Below are 17,054 nucleotides of genomic sequence, written 5' to 3'. Positions count from 1 at the left end.
TGTAGGACCTCATGGATAAACATTTAAGCTAATTATTTGGATATTATTTCTTTTTGTATCATATTTTGGTGTTCTATATCTAAAACAAAATTATCATGCGAGGTTATTTTGTGTTGCATAATTCATATCAACAGGTGTGGTGTGAGGGAGTGTTATTTTTAAAAGTAACATGTTGCTGTAGCCTGTCTGGATAGTCTGTACTGTCAGGAATTTGATGGATCACTCAAATCCTGAAATTTGGTACGGGACTGGAGGTTTTGCTCACAATTATAATAACCAGAATACACAAGAATACACTCATCAGGACTTAAAGGGATAGTTCACCCAAAAAATTTTAATCTTATCATGATTCCCCCCATGTCATTTGAATCCCCAATGTCTTTGTCCTTCAGAATGCAAATGCACATTTTCTGTGTCTGTCCTGTTGTTTAGGCAATTTTAGGAAGTTTACGCAAGAATTTAATAATTGTACACCCAAGGGGGTAATGGCGTTACACTGCGGGTGTGCATTATTTTCAAATATTTCAAAGGACCGGAGTCAATTACCCTTACAAAACAAAATTATTGTGAATATATTGGATATGTGATGAAATAATACATTTTCATATAGACGGTTTCATTGGACAGACACGCGTTGTCGCGGTTACATGTCTGAACTGAAGTGAACTTCCGGTCTGTATTTATTTATCGGTCTGGCTAGTGGCTAAACTGATCTCTGAAACAAATACCTTGTCGAAAATAAAATGTTTTAGTTTGCTAAAGAATAGGGGAGACAACGAGCATAGATCACAACTGCGGAGAGGTTGTTACCTGTAACTAACATTGTATACATTCATTTTACACAGTCATTTTAGTTCAGTGTCATCAGAAATAAACTACTGTAAAAGCACTCTGTTGTTATTAATTCTATGTGGAATTCTATCGAAAGTTGTGTTTAGTCCACAAAAGCCGCTTATGTTGTTTCTGCTGAAACCGTCTATATGGAAATCTAGTGCTTATATTTTTCAATAAAGGCTATGTAGGAATGGGCATATATTGATACATATTGGAACACCACAAGTGGCTTTTTAAAGAAAGGCACTTGTGGTGTTCCACAAGGCTCTGTGTTAGGTCCCAAATTGTTTGTACTGTATATAAATGATATTTGTAAAGAGTCTGAACAATCAAAAATAGTTTTGTTTGCTGATGACACAAACTTATATTGTTCAGGGAAAAATCTGGAACAGCTTCTGAATACAGTGGAAATAGAATTTATGTTTTTTTAAAAAAATGTTTGACAATAACAGACTTTCTTTGAATTTGAGTAAGTGTATAATATTTAGCTATTAGCTAAGTATTGTAATGAAGCCAAAATTAGGATTAGTAATGAGGAAATTGAAAGAGTATATGAAAATAAATGTTTATGTGTCATAATGATCATAAATTATGTTGGAAATCACATATTAATAATGTAAAAAGTAAAATTAATTAATTGGAATATTAAATAGAACAAAACATATTTTAAATTAAAACTCATTATTTTTTTTTTATTGTTCATTCATAGTTCCATAAATGAGTTATTGTGTGGAGGTGTGGGGTCATGCATATAAAACCAATATAAATCCAATATATAAAGTATATTACAAAAAGGAGCAATAAGGATTATAAATAAAGTTGATTATTATGCACCAACAAATAAATTGTTTATTAAATTACATGCTTTAAAATGTGTTAATTTGGTGAATTTTTATACTGCGCAGGTAATAATTTTCAGAATGATGCATTCAACAGTCATGGTATCTTCCTTTAAGAAAGTAAAGGAGAAAAGGGCCATTCTCACTTTAACGATAATCATAACAATAATTGTATTAGCATCCACATCACTGGATGATAACGATATGTTAATATGCGTACTCGCACAATCACTTGCCTTCGAATGGCATTAACTAATATTGCATATTTCCTGTAATAAAAACGTTTGCAATTGTTTACATGCCATTGAAGGTGTAAATATGCTGTAATTGTTGCATTTACAGCGGCTATAACCATCAGATGTCCTCAACACACTGCGTTTCACGTAACTCTAAACCGTGAATCTAGTAGTTTGTGTAATTTAATATCCTTTGGCGTAGTCAACGTAGTAGAATAAAAAGCATTACGTAGTCAATTTAACAGCGACTGCAATATATATCTGGATATCTGAGGTATTTTTACGGTATGGACCACAGCAATGAGCTTCTCCACCATGTCAATTATAATTTCAAATACGCGTACACTTGAAGTTCAAATAGATTTGATTGGATGTCAATGGTTTATCGTTCATGAGTTGGAAAAATCGCAACAATGCCATTCTTTTATCTTTATCCTTATAGTTATAGTTGTGGTGTGAACTTTAATATAAAATATTTTTAAAACGATGTTTTTTTATAGTTACAATTAGCCTGACCTTATCATTATAATGTGAACGGCCCTTAAATGTCTTCAGGACACTTAATTTATTTGACACAAGTTAAGTAGAGTTATTTATTTAACACTTTTGGGTCTGTTTTTAAGCTTAAAGGGTTTTCTGGTTACTATGGAAGTGGATGGTGACTGAGGTGGTCACCATCCATTTAAATAGTAACCAAAAAACCCCAAACAACACTATTAAATCTGCATTTGGGTTCTGAATAACAACGAAAGACATTGGGAGTTCAAATGACATTAGGGTGATTAAACAATGATAAAGCTTTCATTTTTTCATTTTGGGTGAACTATCCCTTTAATTTGTTTGTGAATATCTTCAGTTCATGTTCAACTTTAAACTGTTGACTTGAAAAGGGTCATCCATCTTATTTTTCACATTATTGTTTATATACTTTTTGAATCTGGTGGCTCCTCGCCTCCTGTGGTATTCTGGGATAAAATATTGTCCATCTGAGAAAATACTGAGAAATCTTGGCACAAGCAGAGTAGACGTACGGGGATTTCTCACAAACTGTTTTTTTTTTGCATACTGAGGTTTCGGACATACCATTCGTTGTGCATACTAATTTTTGCCCACTATATACTATGGAAGTGGGCAATTTCGGACACAAAGATGAGATAGTCTCACATACAGCATAGAGTTTACTGGAGGCCACCTTTTCTGTTAATCTGATTTAAAACAAAAGTTATTGCATGTGATTCCTTGACACCGATGCTATTGTTGTAGAACTTTGTGATCTAATGCATATTGTGAAATGGTCCAAATGCAGAAGTGCACTTCATACTCGCTGTAAATATCAGTGTGTACAGACTGCTGACTCAGCACATCATTCAAACCTCTGGTGGCAGGAAAATCACCTCCAAAATGGATTGTTGTGTCACTTGGGGCCACGTTTAAATAAGTATGATTTTGTGAACCAAAGTCTGAACGATTACTTAAATATTGTGCTTTAAAACACGCCATTTGGGTCAAAAAGGGACGAACCCAACACACGAGTTGTAATTTAACCTATGCTGGGTTGCTTCAACAGAAAATGCTGAATCATTTTAACCTATTGTTGGTCAAATATAAAAATGTTTTTGGGTTAATTTAACCCAACGGCTGTGATTGTCCCCTTTTACCCGTTTTAGAGTGCAATAATTACCCATCATGTGTTTAAAACAACCCAGCATTTTTTTTTTAAATAACTGTGATTGATGCGGAGCCCCTAAGGGGACATGAAGCAAAAATGAAATAAAGTTTAGTTTCGTTAAACTTTCGCATTTAGTTTCGATAGTTTCACATGCGCACGGCATAGTTTCACGTGCGCACGCAATAGTTTCGCAAAACTAAATTTAAAAAAAAAATTCTGCACATGTTTAAAAACACTTTGGAAAAGGGAGTCGGGCAGAGTACCAAAACACACTTGTATCCAATCAGCAGTAAGGGGCGTGTCTACTATCCAACATCATTGCCTGGGTTGCGTATGTGTGGGACGGGTCTATCAAAAGAAGGTCCAGATTCTATTGGGGTGGGGCCGTGTTTGTTTAGGTGATTTCAAATGTCAACATTGGCTTTCAGAGATCATGCACCCCACCTTTAACATGTCAGTCAGATGACTTGGATCGTGCTATTGAGACTGTTGCATGAGAGTCTCTGTAATGTGCAGGTCAGGACAGGGTGAGGGCAAAAGTACAGTAAATGATCAAGGAGGAAAGGGTAAGATGGAAAGATTGAGAGAGAAAGAGAAAGCTCTAGCACAGCTGTGACCTGAATGAGTCCCTCTCCTCGTACCTCTGGGGTCCGGGAACAAGCGCGAGCCTGCGAACGCCCTACTTTCCCAAAGTATGATTCTAGGCCATTATCTGTGTTAGCAGTGGTGGGGCTCCAGCAGGCTCAACGGATCCGCAGACAATCCTTTTCATCGCTTATGAATGTGTAAAGGGAGGATGGGCCGGGCGTTTTGTAAGTGTTACTCTAAGAGGAGAGTATCATACAGACTCTCATCACTCATCAAGGTGAGAATGGAGAGGGAGCGCAGGAAAAGAGACAGAAATGCAAAGAAAACTGCTGCAAATTAGGAGAGTTTTCGAAACCCAAAGCAGCCTCTTTATTGCCTAGTTTGTTCATTGCCATGTTTTTTATGAAAAAAAAAACTATTAGAGAAGATTTAGATGAGCAAAATGTCACATGTAAAGTGTAGGCTATGCGTAGCCTCACGCGCACAACAGCTAAGTTTAACATCGCGTTTATTCTACGCAGACAATATATAGCTTGCATCTGGCAAATGCATAAATGGACATTTTCTCATAACCCACGATTGTGTGTGTTTGTTGTTTATGCTTGTAAAGTGTGTGTGGAGGTTGAGTTTCGCAATCTCGCAACAACAGCGTTATATTTAGCCCACACTGTGTTTCGCGGCTGCGTTCTGCTCTCTGATCAATGATTCATGTAGTTGCATTGCATTGTTGTGGCTGATTATCTGACATGTGTCGGGTTTTTATCCTGCATGTTTATTTGCATAAAACCCCTGTGAAAAGATGAACTTTGTGTCTGTGTTTATTGACATGAGAAGATGCTGTATGACTGCATCCATGACTACGCTTACGGGGCCAAGTAGAAATGTATGTAAATATCTCTACTGTGTACTGAGGAAAAATACTTACATTTATGCATTTGGCAAACACTTTTATTCAAAAAGAGATAACAGTGCATTCCAGGTCCTAAGCATTTTGTCAATTTATGTTTTCGCTGGAGAACAAACAATAGACTGTATAGACCCCTTAAAAGTTTGTAAACATTGCAACGTCTCCGGGTGGGCGGGGCTTAGCTGGAGGCCAAAAGAGCCGTGGAGGCAATGTTGACAAGCGTGAGCTAGCATGTTTTAGGAGAGATTTATTAAACGTGGATGCAAAAAAAGTTTAGGAACTGTCCGAATATGACAGTCACTGATTCTGCGGGACCGTGACAGCTATTTTTGTAAATTAACTCGATTTTAACCAGGTTTGGGATATTTCCTAGACAACATATGAATTACTTTCTGGTGGTTTGGGGAATTTCGTCAACGCTTTTTCTTAATGTCTAATTATGTATATCGCTGGGCTAACTACGATTAGCAATGTGGATTATTTTAAGAGACCATTCAAAGCATGACACACACATCTATCGCTGTATGTTTGTATAACATTTAAGCTAACCGCGTTTATAACTGCGCGGTTGGCGACTTTTCACCTATAAACAGAAACTTGCTGATTTGTACTAGATAAAACCAACACAACAGTACATATGCAGAGCGGTGAAGTCACGGTGATGTGGGCGATTAAGGGGTCTATAAAACATGGACGTAGTGTCCGTGACATCACCCGTAAGCATTTTTCAGGCCCCCAAAGTGGGTGAAGTCGACCATTGCACCGCGAGCCACTCCTGGATAACCAAAAATAGGCAAAGAGGCGGACGTGGGTGAAGCTGTGGTGCCTGGTTGCTTAAACCATGCCTGCCTAGTAACAATCCACCTGTCACTTAAGTGGCCAAACCCTTAATTATGCAGAATATTTATATATATATTTTTATATTTTAACATGTGGGATCTATGGGATTGACTCCCTTTTGGAGCCAGTTATCTGTTGATAAGCAGTTCAAGTCACTTCCATGTTGGATTCACGAGAGACACCAGAAGGTTGCCCCTTGAATCAAACCAATGACCTTGGTGTTGCTAGCACCATGCTTTACCAGTGGAGCTACAGAAACAAAGTTTTTGGTTATTGCTCAGAGTTTGCTTTGTTGTAACTCAGAGGACTTATTTTACTTTAAAAAAAATCTTATTATTTTTTACTCACCCCCATGTCATCTAAGATGTTTATGTCTTTCTTTGTTCAGTGGAAAAGAAATACAAATTTTTGAGGAAAACATTTCAGGATTTTTCTCCATATAGTGGACTTAAGTGGTCCTCAACAGTTTACAGTTCCAATGCAGCTTTAAAGAGCTCCAAACAATCCCAACCGATCCAAGGGTCTTATCTAGCGAAACCATCGTCATTTTCACAAAAAAAGGACTTTTAAACCACAAGTTCTTGGGTCCCATTTTAACGATCTAAACGCATTGTCTAAAGCGCATGATGCACGGTCTAAACAGGCGTGTCCATTTCCACTTTTGCTAATTTAAAGAGAGGGGAAATGTTTTTTGCACCAAGCAACTGTCTAAAAGCGTTGTTCCTATTCTTGTAATGAGTAATGGGTGTGTTTTGGGCGTAACATGCAATAAACCAATGAGAGTCTTAGCTCTCATCCCCTTTAAAAGCCAGTTGCGCTGGCACCATGCCGATTCCCTATTTAGATGGTGGAATTTGTAAACTGAAAAGCTAAGCGGAGGAAGAAGACCACCAGTTTAAGATTGATATAAAAAAATTGCGTTGTTTTATTTGTATTTAAATTTTTATTTTTTGTATTAAAACCTTTAAATGTCATTTTCTTACAGTCATGGAAATAAAATTAGCAGGCTTTTAATTGTTGTAAATGTATGGACAGCCTACATGATGGGTAATCTCAAAGAATAATTTACACATATGCCAGAAAAGGTTTTGTACTGTAAAAATGCTTTATTTGTAACAAACAAGACATAAAGAATTTACAAACATGTAGAGAGCAGTTTCAGCACTCTGTTAGTGTTTTAAAAAGCATTACATAAAAACGGTTCTCACAAAGTCATCATATACAATAAATCTGTGGGGTAGCATTAAAAAAAACATTTAAAAAAAGATGCAATATTTGCATTTGTTTAAAACAAAACATTTAATGACTTACCAGGTTAGAGGTGAAGCATTTCTTTACGCCTTCTAACATATCTACGTCCTCATTTATGTCCAAGAGACTCAATAATAATCTTTTACAAATTAATCCTTTTTTAATTTTTCATATTTAAAACTTTTGTGTGCTGCTGCGCATCCATTTGTGTGATAAGCAATTGCGTCTTGTCGTTCCGTTTATAGGCGCATATTACTAACGCGCTCATTAAATAACAAAAACAATATTGCGCCATAGACTTTAGACCAGGTTTTGGTTGGTCAATGGCGTAGTCTATTTTAGTTGCCTCAAAATAGCAATGCACCAACAATGCGCCTGAACACACCAGGTTGGAATTACACTGAAAAAGAAATTCATTTAATTTACTTAATTTTTTTAAGGTAAGTAGTCGCAATCAATTTATTTAAGCTACATTTAAACAAAAAAATAATTAGAAAAACAAAAACTTTTGTTTAAATGTCACTTAAATAAATTGATTGCAACCGCTTTCCTTAAAAAAAAATTGTAAATTGAATGAATCATTTTTTCAGTGTAGCATAAAGGAGACTTGCGCTGCATTGCGCCGGGTGTATGATAGGGCCCCTTGTCTTGCACTAACATTGGGATGTGCTAGGGTGACTTTACGTATTTTGTAATCATGTCGAAAGGTCACGCATGACGTATGCAAAACTACCACCCCGGTGTTTACAAGTGTGGAGAAAGAGGACAATTCAGACAATGTTGTATGTTGACTGATACTAATTAATGTCTTTGTGTCAGTTTATTGTTTCAAATGGGCCACAAGTGTGCATTTTTATATACGTAACGCGTGACCTTTCGACGTGATTATGTAATGCGAAAGTTTGCGCTGGTGCATCACACGGCTAGTGCAAGATGAGAAGTTGTGGTTTAAAGGTGCAGTGTGTAACTTTTAGAAGATTCCCTTGACAGAAATGCAGAAAATGTGGTGTATAAAGACCTTTCAAAATTAACTATAATGTTTTAATGACATTAAAATAAGCTGTTTTTATCTATATACACCGAGGGTCCCCTTACATGGAAGTCGCCATTTTGTGCCACCATTTTTTCTACAGAAGCCCTTAACTGACAAACTTTGTTTACCAAGTTGTCTCTGACGATGGCGTGTTTGTCCTATGGTGGCTAGCGTAGCTTCTCTATGCGTTTCAAAAGCGAGGGATGAGCCGTGGACTGAGCCTTTGGGCGCAATTTGAAACCTCACCACTAGATGCCGCTTAAATTTACACACTGCACCTATAAAAGTACTTTTGCTGGGGGTCGAAAATGACCACCATTTTACTAAATAAGACCCTAATGCCTCGTTTGGGATTGTTCAGAGCCCTTTGAAGCTGCATTAGAACTGTAAACTTTTGAGGTCCACTAAAATCCAGTATGTGTAGAAAAATCTGGGAATATTTTCTTCAAAAAAAAAAACTTAATTTTCTTTCAACTAAACAAAGAAAGACATAAACATCTTGGATGACACGGGGGTGAGTAAATAATCAGGATTTTTTATGAAAGTGGAATAATCCTTCAAAGGAGTTTACAGCCATTGGTTGCGATCTTTGGTATGGTGACATATCTGAGTATAGTTTGAAACATTGCTGAGATCTCTTCTGAAACTCCAGAGAGTGCCAAATTCTCAGGAGGAGAAATATACGGGGCAGGTGACATCTCTATTTCTTCTCTATTAAATACATTGTTGTCTAGGAGAAACAGTTGAGATATCAAAGAGATGCAAAGAAAGTGGTTGTGTTGTCACTAAGATTCCAATCTGTCTTAATATGTGATTTCTTATTGTATGTGTGTGTATGTACGTGTATGTGTCCTTATGTTGCAGTATTATTGAAGTGCAGTATGCAGCAAAGATCTCTTACATAACACTTTCTCCTCAGGCAAATACACTGCACTGACAAACACACACAAGCACTGCAGACATCACAAGCATGCACGTGATCAACACGCACACATTTTCATAAAAAGAAATAGACTCTGTAGACAAGCTTAAATTTTATAAGAAAAATCAAGATTTGGCTGTGATGTAATTTAATGCATGCATTTCCAATTTTGTATAGTCATACTTTTTTAAAATCGTACTCAAAATACCTACAGGAAAAGAGATTCGCAAATGAGATTACATTGATAAGATGAGGCTCTGTAATATCTCAATTACTTGTCCTTGACAGCAATGAGATTAAATTGAGAGGGTGATTATATAATTGCAGGTACATTTGGTGTCCAAAGTCATCATTTTATTCAGCTTTTTCTAATAGTTTTACAGGGTTTCCCACAGAAATTTTTTTAGTTAAGGTGGTAGGGTTGGGCGGGGCATATATGTCATGATGACAATTAAAATATTTTTATTTAAAACACTCAATTAAAACTTAATTGACACGCCCTTAATTAAAACACGGACACGGGTTTTATCAACTGGCTATCCTCCAGACATGACGGACCACGTCTTATCTCATTTCAGCCGTGTGGTGCGCGTGCTCGCTCATGGTGTGAAGCGCATCCGCGCTACTCTCCGAGATGTTTAATCAACTGGCTAGTTATCCTCCAGACAGTGACGGCCCGGACCACGTCTTTCTCATTTCGGCCGTGTGGCGCGCTTCCCCATTCTCCGAGATGCACTTGAGGGCCTTTTGTGAAGCAAATTTTTTTTTTTTTGGGCGACCTAGTTAAGGCGGTGGGGTTTCCAAGCTTAGGTGGGCCGCCTTAACTGAAATGTGCTGCGGGAAACCCTGAAGTTTTAAATCAAAACTAAATATAAAAATAAATATATAAAAGGTGTTTTATATAGCTGAAAAACACACACATATACATGACTGTCAACACTGTTGGTAACAGAGTTTGACAGTAACAAGTAATTTGGACAACATCAGGTTTTACAGAAAATATTATATTGTTATAGCCTTGTGTAAAAGTACCAAATAATTAGTAATAATATTATATTAGTATTGAAAAAAGCAGAATAAACCAATGTACCTGCAAGGATATAATATTGCCCAGTATTGCATTAGTATATAACATAACTAAGAACTCCATTAGCTCCTGTGGGCAGTGCAGAAGAGATGATCCCTGAGCAATAAAGTTGTGGTTATGATCTGATGTTCAGCGGCGAAAATAATAAAATTTCTCTGTTTATCTAATGTGGAGAGTTTTTTTGTTGTCTGAACGGTCACAGATACAGACTGAACTATTTTCACTTGATTCGATCTCAAGTTCACAGTTGCTGTTTTGGCCACCGCAGCGGGTCTGTATGGCTCAAACGCTTGAATAAAGTCTAAAAAATACATTTTGAAAACACATTTTTTTGGATGTAGAAATGGGTTAGCATGTGGGCTGTTATGACTCAGTGTGTGTGTTTGTGCGATGTGCTTCACTGGTGGAATGCCAACCTTTGGCTGCTGTTGCCCGGTAACACTGCCACAATTTCTCTCATTTCACCTTTTATCAGACTTTTATTTTCATTCTATAGGGCCATAACCACAAAAGGCATTGACGGGGTCATGTCCACCTAATAATCAGAACCTTTTATATTTATAATATATATAGAAAATATAAAAGATGATTATAGATGATAAGATCATAATATTAGATGAAGACATGTTGGTCCTGTTGCGGCTATTGTAGTGTCTCATTGCGTTTTGAAATTGAGGTTGGTTGCAATTTGCAATCTCAAGACTAAATGCTGCTAAAACAAATTACACCTAAAGTAATGTTAACAAATGAAGAGTTTGGTTTCAAAATGCAATAAATCTATTTTGGCTAATTTTGACTGAAAATGTGTTTTCTATACCAAGAACGTGACAAGATGAAAACCACTATTTTCTGTTAAAAACTTTCACATAGCATCTAGGTTATAATAACATTAAAAATTCCAATCCATAATTTGATTTTCAAAGATGTATTATATAAACACATTTTTTTTAAATGCTATAAATCTATTGAATCAATATATAAATGTGCATTCATCTTTCATGTTATATTCATTTAGTTGACTAGTGGTACACTGATTAATAAAATAAACATTAATGGCATTCATCAAAACATTTACTTTGTCATATTAAGAACACTGTCATTGCTGCGGTTATACATGACGTCGTCGCTTAACTTTTTTGGCAGCGATCAGCTGTAAAATGTTTTGGTCCTGCTCGATTTTCGTTGACTTTGAGTAAAACAATGTAAAGGTTTTGTGTGGAATGGTGCGCTGTAATTTGTGGAGAGGATTTATTGCATTCTGTAGAAAAGGAGGAGTGGCATATATCGCGTTTTGGGAAAAAAGGGAGAAAAGATGACAAAATAACACTGTGGATATTGGATTTTGCGTAAAATTAAGAATTTACTTTTATATACTGACCTGATATAATACTGATTTTGGCAGTAACTAATTTTTTCAAAAATGGTGTTTATTGCGTTTTGGAACCAAACTCTTCATATTTAATTTAAAGTAAAACAAAAACTTAAGTTATGTACACTATACACTAATCAAAAATGTAACTATTAATGATCATTGCACATTTAGATTGTGTTACCCTTTTATTTACTGTATCTCTCTCTCTGTCTCTCTCTCTCTCTCTCTCTCTCTCTCTCTCTCTCTTTCTCTGCAGCGGTTCCGTTTCCACTAAGCCACAGGTTAAGCATGCGTGAGGTGTTTGATTGTGAGGGGAAACCTCGCGTGGACCTGCTGAAGGCTCACCTCACTAAAGAGGGTCGCGTGGAGGAGCCTGTCGCCCTGCGTATCATTAATGAAGGCGCTGCCATACTGCGCCAAGAAAAAACAATGTTGGACATAGAAGCGCCTGTCACAGGTACTGACTGTCAAAAACTTTCATATTTTAACAAAAATATAGCTTTGTTTGTTTTGTTTTCCCTGCCTTGCATTAACTTATCACAAATGTATTTTAATGGCAAAGCGTAACCTATTTAGCTGCTTATCTAGACAGTAAATTCAGTCATCATAAGCCCTGTCAGCAGGTCTGTTTCTACAAAACAATCCTAACTTATAACTCATTTTGGTGAAATTACTTTAGCTTTCTGTGTATTATTTATAGATACAGCAATCCCAGAATGCACGCTGATTAGATTTAAAATTCCCTTAAAGGTGACAGATGCAAATGCTGAGTATATTTCTAGTATTTGCATTTGCAATTTTCTGCATATTCCAGTGTTGTTTAGAAACATGGGCCATATTTTAACAATCTAAACGCATTGTCTAAAGCGCATGGTGCACGGTCTTAACGGGTGTGTCAGATTCCACTTTTGCGTATTTAACGACGGGAAAAATGGTTTATGCGCAAAGCGCTCAGCCTAAAAGGGTTGTTTATATTCTCCTAATGAGTAATGGGTGTGTTTTGGGCGTAACGTGCAATAAAACAATTTGATCTTGGCGCCATACCTATTCCCTATTTAGAAAGCGGAATTTGTAAACTGAAAAACTAAACGATAGAAGAAGACCACCAGATTAAGAATAATGTTTAAAATTGTTTTGTTTTCATTTTTATTAACATTTTTATTAAAACCTTTTAAAGCCATTTTCTTTAGTCATGGAAGGAAAAATAGCAGGCTTTTTTAATTGCTGTAAATGTATTGATATCCTACATAATCATTGTAATCTCATAAAATAATTTGCAAATATGCAAGAAAAGGTTTGTACTCTAAAAATACAAACAAGAGATAAAGAATTTACCAACGTGCGGAGAGCCAAAGCGTTTCAGCCCTCGGACAGCGCCATGGGATTCTTAAAAAGCATTACTTAAAATGTTTCTCGTCTCACTATATTCACAGGTACAGAGTCATCATATACAATAAATCATTAAGATAGAATTTAAAAACATTTAAAAATAGATGCATTTGTTTAAAGCAAAGCATTTATTTACTTACAAGGCTACAGGTGAAGCACCTCTTTACGCCTTCTAACATCTCATAATCGGTCCTCATTTATGTCCAAGAGACTCAATAATAATATTTTACATTTCAATCCTTTAATCTTTCATATTTAAACTCATTTTTGTGCTGCTGTGCATTCATGTATGTGATAAGCAAACCCACATTGTCGTCCCATTTATTGGCGCATATTACTAGCGGGCTCTTTAAATAACAAAAACAATATTGCGCCATTGACTTTAGACTTTAGAGCAGGTTTTTGCTGGTCAATGGTGTAGTCTATTTTAGTTGCCTCAAAATAGCAACGCACCAACCATGCACCTGAACACACCTTGTTTTTAGACCAGAACGCCCATGGGTGCAAAATTGGGCACAAATGCATTTGCTATTTAAACAACGTGGCACTAAACGTAAAAATGATCATTGCGCCATGTTTAAACTAGCAAAAGACACTTGCGTCGTGCCTTGCGCTGCATTGCGCCGGGTGTATGATAGAGCCCGATATGTCAGACTGTTTTAGACTCTGGGCAACTTGGAAAAATACATCAGTTTATATGAGGTTGTCTATATGAAGTCTCTACGTAGACTTGTCTACTTATTAATGCATTTCAGGCAAAAGTTACTTTGAAATGGAACCAAAAATAATTTTAAGTAGTACTATTTAACCCTGTAGGCCTAGGAGAGGATAATGACATCATTGGGAAAGTTTATTAATAAAGTACCCAACTCAAAACTTTAGTTTCCCATGAATCAGTGTGTTGAGCTGCTTGGTCGGACGGATAACAAAGATGCTGCTCCTTAGCTATTAAAATGCAAAAATTCAACAGGCAGAGAAGGTGGGTGTGCCTCATATGTTTTGAAAAGTAAAGCCGCTGGCTCTTTGATCGCCCCCTGGGGGCTGGCTGCAGTACAAGTCATAAACCCCGCCCTCTCCATTCAAACGTATAAACATTTTGGAAAGATGGTTTTGGTCCTTCAAGATAGTTGTATCATGCTGGTATATGTTCAATTGTTCATTTTTGAGTTTCATATTAGCTAGTAATTGAATGCTATAGAAACGGGGCATGTCGGTATGATTGCCGTGGTTGAATTGGGCGTGCGAGCGTTTGGGCGGAGTTTTGATACCGCGGCTCCGCCTCCTGCTCCACGGATGATTCCTTCTGCGCATGCCTTGGCTCGAAACTGACGTGGTCGGACATTTTTAGCTTCAATTCAATACAATGGAAGGAGGCGACGTTGCGTCGTCCATCTTTTTTTAGAGTCTATGGAACACAGCCAAACCTCTGCTCCACCGCTACTTCCCAGCATGCATTTCAGAACCCTCATCAGCTTGTGACCTGGTGAATTTCACACACAGGAGTCATTAAACATTAATGGCTTTCTGGATAACCGATTTAATTCTCTGAAAGCCATTATCCAGATAGCTTTGTGTTCGCTGATTCTGTAACCTTTAACCTTTAGACCTCCTATCAGACACGCACACACAAGCTTCAAACAGAAATCTGCATTAGATACGAAACAACGTATTTCATCTTTTGTCGTTCTGTGAAAAGATCGGTGAGAAGAGGTCACAGCGAATACATGCAAACACATCCGTTTCTCCGTTCATAAGCACACACACTTTTAGCTGCATGCTTCTCGTATAATTACTTTTGGAAACGTTTGCTTCTAGGTCTGTATATATAATGCATAGTGTGCAAAAGTATAATGCAATAAAACACACAATTATTCAATTGCATTATACCAGTAGTATAGCAGGTCTGTTTTGAAAGCAGTGAAAAAACAATGCTAAATACTAATAATAAAATTCTTCCAAATACCATATTCATATCGTGCATAGTTATAGGAATCTAAATAACACATAACCACATAATAATTTATAATTGGATATTTATAAAGTAATATTATGGAAAGCTAAAAATATTAAAACACACAAATACTCTAATAATCCATTAAATCAACAAGATTCATATAGGGTCCATTTCACAGAATCTGTGCCATTTACGTGTTGTAACTCGGCTAAATTGAAGTTCATTTTTTCTATCTTTTTCAAAATGATTTTTGGTCAATCTCAGGTAACTAGTTTATTTTTAACATGGTGTCTTTATAGAGGATGAAGGCATTTTGGAAACAGGACCGAAAGTAACAGGACTGAGTTTTTAGCATAGATTTAGCAAATATATACAATATAGCTGCATTAAATATGTGCTAATAGCAATAGAGAATTTTATTTTTTATTTTAAAATAAACAGATAACATCAAAGATATAATATAGGTAACAGGACTAAACATTAAGACTGTCATTCACAGTCATAGCATCAATATCATAAAATATACGGAAAAAGACTTTTGATCTTCACATGGCCTTCAGAAGATCCAGATGATGTAACTTTCTCTTGAATATGTGACTTGTGGACTAGTCATAGATTTTTAGAGGGGGAATGTGTAACAGGACTAAAATGTGCATGTTATCTAAAATATTATGACTTTTTCCAATGGTAAAAATATTTCAAGAGCACCAATGGTCCGATTCACGACTTTACATTTCTTTTGGTGTGTAAGTGTGTATTAGTACATGTTAACGATATGCAAAAGGTACAAACCCCAAAGGTAAACAATGACGTCAGTTATCGTCTCCAACATAAATTTGTTTTTTTGGACTACAACAAACACACGGATTGTAGGCAACAGTTCACTTTCTGGGCCTGTTGACGTGGACAAGACCAACATTATCATAATTCCTCTGCTTTGACTCACAGCCTGTAAGTTAACTCCTGTTAGCATTGCATTGTGACCGAATCTTTCAAACATGGTAAGGAGGGTCACATTTCCTGCTGATGTCAGAGGTATTCAGGCAGGCCAATCACAACGTACAGATTAGCTGGCCAATCAGGGACACAGAGTTTTTCAAATCCATGCGTTTTAGGAAGAGAGTGAAATCTGGAGCTACAAAAATTTATGGTATGTGGGAAAATAATTTGTTTTTTTAACCATAAACCATGCTAACACATTGTATTCGACCAAATACATGAAATAATGTTGTTTATAGCAATGAAATAGGTGCTCTTTAAAAATAGCTGGGATATAAACCCACACAAAAAAAATATTTTTGCTCTATATTTAAAGAAAGTATAATGTTTTAAATGATATAGTTTAAATTTGCTGCTAGATTAACATGCAGGACACTTTGCTTAATAATAAAATGTATTTTAGAGTTAGTTTTCTTGTTTTATTTTCTAGTTCTTTTTTCTTGGGGACAGAAATGGCACTGATTAAGTGGAATGGCCTGTTAGGTCATGTAGACAGATTTGCATATTAATAACAAGGTGTTGTTTAATTTGGTATTTAAGAAATTTGCCTGTTTTTCTTAAAAAAAGCCATTTGGGGAGATGTTTCAGTGTTGTGTGTATTGTCACAGTGTGTGGAGACATCCATGGGCAGTTTTTTGACTTGATGAAGTTATTTGAGGTTGGCGGATCTCCTGCGACAACCAGGTATCTGTTCCTAGGGGACTACGTGGACCGAGGGTACTTCAGTATTGAGGTTAGTGGGTTCTTTTGCATCTTCCTTATACATCCAATACTTTAAAAAGCAAGTTCTTTCATGAAAAGCAATGGATTTAATAGCATCTTGATCTGTGACAGCATCTCTCTATATTTTTTTCACAGTGTGTCTTGTACCTCTGGTCACTGAAAATCCTCTACCCAAAGACTCTGTTTCTACTGCGAGGAAACCATGAATGTAGACATTTGACTGAATATTTCACTTTTAAACAAGAATGTAAGTTCTGTTTTTTCAAAAACGCCTCTCTTCATTCCTATTATCTCACATTTTAACAGAGTTGCAAATATCTATCACAAATAACAGCCCATGCACTATGTAGTTTGACTTTAAGAGGTTGCAATGCGTATGAGTCAAACGTTTGCGTACACATTATATAAACT

The 17,054-nt window shown here is 36.4% G+C and overlaps 1 protein-coding gene across 4 annotated transcripts in view; it reads left to right on the top strand.

Moving 5' to 3' along the window:
* ppp3cb (protein phosphatase 3, catalytic subunit, beta isozyme) overlaps nucleotides 1–17,054 on the top strand; it is a 49,677-nt gene that overhangs the window by 6,482 nt on the left and 26,141 nt on the right. For all 4 annotated transcript variants that reach the window (XM_055178649.2, XM_055178646.2, XM_055178648.2 and 1 more), the window contains 3 exons: nucleotides 11,835–12,035; nucleotides 16,529–16,653; nucleotides 16,779–16,890. In XM_055178649.2, the coding sequence (XP_055034624.1) occupies nucleotides 11,835–12,035; nucleotides 16,529–16,653; nucleotides 16,779–16,890 (438 nt within the window). The remainder of the gene's footprint in view (nucleotides 1–11,834; nucleotides 12,036–16,528; nucleotides 16,654–16,778; nucleotides 16,891–17,054) is intronic.

Source organism: Misgurnus anguillicaudatus, chromosome 16 (assembly GCF_027580225.2).
Source record: "Misgurnus anguillicaudatus chromosome 16, ASM2758022v2, whole genome shotgun sequence".
Lineage (NCBI taxonomy): Eukaryota > Metazoa > Chordata > Actinopteri > Cypriniformes > Cobitidae > Misgurnus > Misgurnus anguillicaudatus.
Note: the sequence above shows the minus strand (reverse complement) of the source record. Positions and strands in the feature narration are given on the sequence as shown.